This window comes from Lottia gigantea, assembly GCF_000327385.1.
Source record: "Lottia gigantea unplaced genomic scaffold LOTGIsca_23, whole genome shotgun sequence".
Lineage (NCBI taxonomy): Eukaryota > Metazoa > Mollusca > Gastropoda > Lottiidae > Lottia > Lottia gigantea.
Genome location: NW_008708645.1, coordinates 956863 through 960196, shown reverse-complemented (window position 1 = coordinate 960196; position 3334 = coordinate 956863). Strand labels below are relative to the sequence as shown.

The window sequence follows — 3334 nt, the reverse complement described above, 5'->3', positions numbered from 1 at the left end:
TTTTTTTTAAGGCAACTGTGACTGTCGGTAGATTATAGACACCGTGAATTTACGCACAGTTACTATAGAAGTCAGTACAAAATTTTCGATTTTTAAAACGCGCAATTTTTATCAGAATGTCAAGTGTGATATATCACCAAAAAGGAAATTTCATGCACTCAAAGAATATATAAGAATTTTTGTCGTATGTTAATCAGGTCACGTGACAGAGTTCTTTAAAGTTAAAAATCGCGATTTTTCAATGGCTGTAGAACCGGAAGTTAACGATGCACAACAAAAGTGGAGATATATTCGGATAGATCTCGTAAGAGGCAACAACTTTTGTTCAGGTCACAAGGTCACCAAAGGTCAAAGTCACTAGATATGAGCCTTAATAGTTTTGACAATTACTGAAAACATAAAACCGGAAATAAAAAAAATACAAAGCCAAAATTCAAAAATCGGCTTCCCATGTTTTGTTAGCAATCGATTGTAGTTTACATAAACATCAAATCTACGCACATCCAATTTTACCCTGAGGCCCCATTTTGAGTTTTATAAAAATGAGTCATATCAAGATGGCGTCTTACACATTACTTCCGGGTCAAATTTTTTGATTCCAAAATTGTTATAGGGACAATTTTAACTAATTTCAAAAAGAATTTTTCAAATACCTACAAAATTCCGGAAGTTGAAATTTCAAGTTTAGAGGCGAATGACGTCAAAACCAGAAGTGATATCGAAATTTTGAAAGCATATTTTTGTTCACAATCAAAATGTTTATCTACATGAACATTTTCAGATCGATCGCAATAAAATTGTGGAAGTTTAAAAAATGCTTTAACTAAAATCTCAAAAAGTCAGAGACAAAAGTCAAAATTTGAAATTTCTTAAATTGCTACCTTTTAGACATTAGTTTAAAGTAATAAACAAAACAAAAATTATGTTTAAAATAGATTCAGAATAATAGCGGGTATTGGAAAGACGTAATGAACGGTTAAAGTCCTACGTCATTTCCGGTTGGGCGAAGATGCGTTATTTTACATTTAAACAATAGCGACACGTTAAGTATAAGAGATAATGATGTCAGATAATCTGTGGTATGTGCAGTTTTGGCTGGGGAGCGTGACCAGAAGTAGACAAAAAAAAAAAAAAAAATAGTCATTTCGAAAACATTTCGAAGAACGCACTGCAAAAAAAACTAGAACCGTTATAACGGTACCGAAGCAGTGCGCATCCAACCTGATACATCGATAAAACGTTGCATTTTAAAGTCAAAATGAGATATCTTACCGGAAAGAAAAGCATGTAAACATTCAATAGTAATAAAAATCGTTTAAGCCGTTTAACGTTCGGTAGTGAAAAGACGCATGGATTTGATAATATTCGGTACTAAAAGGTCTTAACATTCGGTAGTAAAAAGTCGAATTTTCAAATAGCTGTAAAGTGAAAAAAACAAATCGCACAACAAAAATGGAATTATTTTTGGAAAGGTTTTGTCAGATACTATAACTTGTGTTACGGTCAAGAGGTCAACAAAGGTCAAATAAAAGAAATATAAGCTTTAAAAGTGTTGAAAATTCCTGCTTTGGGACGTCTGTAAAGGCGAAAATCTATGTCGGTCATCAAAGATAAAAGTATGAATGGACATCGTAGATCAATAACCTTTGACCTTGTAAAGACCAAGGTCATGCATGTAAATGGCCAAAATATCAACATTTGATAAATTGTAAAACCTATTCCCTTAAAGTAAAAGGCCCAAACAAAATTTAACTCTATCAATTATTGTCCCAAATAGTGTTTTAGTTTTATTTAAAACTTCGATGGTGACAAATGCAAACTTTGCGAGTTATAACAATTTGAATTATTTAAGGTAAAAGTAAAAGTAACCCGGATTTGCCACGCCCACTGCATAAATTTTTTGTTGTCTGTAAAAATTGTAACAAAACTGAGATCCGCCCGTATTCAGATTTTTGTTAGTAGGTTAATGTGTTATTGCCTACGGCGCTTTGGATCATGAAATTGGTATAGAAATTAATAGCCCATGAATTAGGACTCGTGGCCGTTATATAATGGTCATTCATATTCAAAAAGGTACAATTTAATGGCTAATTTTTTTAAGTACCAACATTAAAAGATTAACAGATTATCATTCCTGTCGATATGACGTATACAGTCGAGAGTATAAATATGAGAAGACTACTCTCTGTCTTCAGTACTTAACAGGAAACGTTATTACTCATAAAGTCTTATCTTTGGCTACCTTTAAGACTAGTAGGCATTCGAAATTATTCTCGACTAGAAATACACTTTAAATTATTCTCTTGATGTTTTTCTATTGAATGTCAACTTTAAGAACACAACGTGAAGTCTGATATTTATATAAAGATATTTGAAAACTGTTATTCAACTTATTTACGGACGGGGACCACCAGCATTGGATCGCTAAAAGGGGATATCGACAACACTTTGTCATATACCTATTTTTCTGGTGCGAGTGACCAGGATTCTGAACGGGCAAGAAGATCAAGGAACTAGGAAAAAGAACAGAAGAGGAAACGCACTCCTATCGGTAAGTTAATTTTGTTTCACTGTCCATTGAGCATAATCCGAGAACATGTCAACAGAAGAAGAAACCACATTCTTCCACACTTTATCTGACCAATTAAATAGACTTACAAATTCGATATCGACTAATGGGGTGGTAACAATAATAGACTCATTTGAGGGGGACCCCAAAGCGTTTCGGGAATGGACGAGATCCATTGAAAAGTATGCGGTGTTAGCATCCATTCCAAACGATAGGATGAAATTGATCGCTTATCAAACGAGTAAAGGGGTGGTGTCTAATTTTATTAGGCGCTATCTCGATACCCATCCCGCAGCAGATTGGCCTACGCTAATAGATGAACTCTCGGCGCGCTTTGCAGAAGTAACTGATGCACAATATGCTTTCGCGTTACTCCGAAAAGTTAAACAAAATCATAATGAAAACGTACAATGTTTTGGTGAGCGACTTTTGGTATTAGCATCGGAAGCATATTCAGGAACATCGTCGTTAGAAATAGAAAAGCAACTAGTAGGGTTCTTTGTTGACGGATTGAAAGAAAATTATTTAAAATTGAAAATACTACGGGAAAATCCCAAAACTTTGCAATTAGCGGTGACCTTAGCTATGAGTGAGCAAAATTTGAGAACACGGTTCGCATTAAGAACGGGAAGCAATTTCCCGCGCAACGAAGATAGTTCTAGCCGAGACGAACCCATGGAGGTTGACCATTTCAGACCCAGGAAATGCAGAATTTGCTATAGACATGGACATGAGGCAAAGGATTGCCGACGAAAACCTAACAAA

General features: G+C 34.9%; 1 protein-coding gene across 1 annotated transcript in view; it reads left to right on the top strand.

The window, feature by feature from the left end:
• Window positions 1–2596: 2596 nt before the first annotated feature.
• LOTGIDRAFT_160045 (hypothetical protein) overlaps window positions 2597–3334 on the top strand; it is a gene marked incomplete at both ends in the record, with an annotated part of 3838 nt that continues 3100 nt past the window's right edge. The window contains one exon of the mRNA XM_009054931.1: window positions 2597–3158. Coding sequence (XP_009053179.1) covers window positions 2597–3158 — 562 coding nt within the window. The remainder of the gene's footprint in view (window positions 3159–3334) is intronic.